The sequence below is a fragment of the Plasmodium knowlesi genome, assembly GCF_000006355.2.
Source record: "Plasmodium knowlesi strain H genome assembly, contig: PKNH_00_55, whole genome shotgun sequence".
Taxonomy (NCBI): Eukaryota; Apicomplexa; class Aconoidasida; order Haemosporida; family Plasmodiidae; genus Plasmodium; species Plasmodium knowlesi.
The window spans coordinates 503-2,583 of NW_024070091.1; the positions used below are offsets into that span (position 1 = coordinate 503).

Consider the following 2,081-nt stretch of genomic DNA (forward strand, 5'->3'; position numbering starts at 1 on the left):
CTTATTCTAACAACCATACCACATTCTTCTAACACCCCTACCACCTTATTCCTGCAACCCTACAAACTTATTCTAACACCCTTACTACCTTATTCTAACAACACTACAACCTTATTCTAACACCCTTACACCATTATTCTAACACCCTTACAACCTTATTCCAACACCACTATAGTGTTATTCTAACACCCTTACCACCTTATTCTAACACCCCAACAACCTTATTCTAATACCCTTACCACCTTATTCTGACACCCTTACCACCTTATTCTGACACCCTTACCACCTTATTCTAACACCCTTACCACCTTATTCTGACACCCTTACCACCTTATTCTAACACCCTTATCACCTTATTCTAACAACCTTACGACCTTATTCTTAACACCCTTACCACCTTATTCTAACACCCCTAAAACGTTGTTCTAACACCCTTACCACCTTATTCCAACATCCCTACAACCTTACTCCTATAACCCTGAGACCCTATTCTAATACCCCTAAAACCTTACTCCCATACCCCTAAGACCTTATTCTAACATCCCTACAACCTTATTCCTATACCCCTAGGACCCAATTCTAATACCACTAAGAACTTATTCCTATACCACTACAACCTTATTCTAACACCCCTACAGCGTTATTTGCAAACGCCGAATTTGAAATTTTTTTTTTTTTTTTTTTTTAAAATTCCTTTTCTCGTTATTCCTTTTTCTTTCCTTCTTATTCCTTTTCTTTTATTTGTACTTACCGCATTGCTCGAGGGATCTTTTTTAAGTGCTTCAACTCTGGATGCTAAGCATTGTAAACGTTGACAAAGTGAGCCGTTTTTGTCTGTTTTCAGTAATTCCTGGAGGGTGGAATCGGCTTCGGTCGTTTTGTCCTTCGTGAGCAAGTCAATGAATTTCTCCTTCACATTGGCACTGTCACTGCCAACTTGGCAAGTGTCCAGCTTCCCGTAGTCGTCTTCCAAATTGCACTCAATGCAAGGTTGATTTTTGCAATGAGTTTCTTTAATAGTGTTCCATGCTTTAGAACCCTTTTTTATCCCTTCCTTTATGTCGCAACTTATACTTCTTTTTTCCATTTCTTGAACAACCCTCTTTAACCATAAGCAAGAAACGAATTGATGGAACTCCTGATTATCGTAGGGATTATAATCCCCATTATTCTTCTGGGGTTTATATGTATGTTTAATATTGGATATATGATGCAGTCCTGCTGCGACCAGCTTGCATGCTGTTTTGTTAGCGACGCCCGCGGCGTCGCCATTGTTCCATACACCGTCGTTGCAGTGTTTCGTGACCTCGGCGTTCTCTGCCTCCGTTCTCATGTGATTCATCAACCTCGTTAAGTCATTTCCGAAGTCAGTCTTCATCCTATCCTGCGGGTAGGACGGGGGACATATATATATATATATATATATATATATATATATATATATATATACATATTTATGTACGTATGTACACAAATATGCATGTAGATATATACATTCATGCACATGTATATATATATGTATGACCCCCATGTGAATGCGCAGTTGGACTGTTAAGTCCGTCGGCTAACCCAACTGGGCACACTATTCCCGTAGTTCCTGATATCCCCCCATTTCTGCACAATACATTTTAAGCGTTGACATTTGTCACCATTGCTGCCTTCTTCACACGGTTTACCTATACAAATACACAGGAAAAAAGAGAAAAAAGAAAAAGTCATTCGTTTCTGCATGTTCGGTTCGTTGATAGTTGTGTTATGGTTGTGTTAGTATGTTGTGTTGTGTCAGTATGTTGGTTGTGTTAGTATGTTGGTTGTGTGTTAGTATGTTGGTTGTGTTAGTATGTTGTTGGTTGTGTTAGTATGTTGGTTATGTTAGTATGTTAGTTGTGTTAGTACGTTGGTTGTGTTAGTATGTTGGTTATGTTAGTATGTTGGTTCTGTGTTAGTATGTTGGTTGTATGTTAGTATGTTGTGTTGTGTTAGTATGTTGGTTGTGTTAGTATGTTGGTTTGTGTTAGTATGTTGGTTTTGTGTTAGTATGTTAGTTGTGTTAGTATGTTGGTTATGTTAGTATGTTGTGT

The 2,081-nt window shown here is 38.4% G+C and overlaps 1 protein-coding gene across 1 annotated transcript; it reads right to left on the bottom strand.

Annotated features, from left to right (window-relative positions):
• Positions 1-751: 751 nt before the first annotated feature.
• Positions 752-1,384, bottom strand: PKNH_0004300 (SICAvar, type I (fragment); the record flags this gene model as incomplete). The annotated part of the gene is made up of 1 exon (XM_039113469.1): positions 752-1,384. A coding segment is annotated over one exon (633 nt), but the record flags the coding sequence as incomplete, so codon positions are not given.
• Positions 1,385-2,081: the final 697 nt, after the last annotated feature.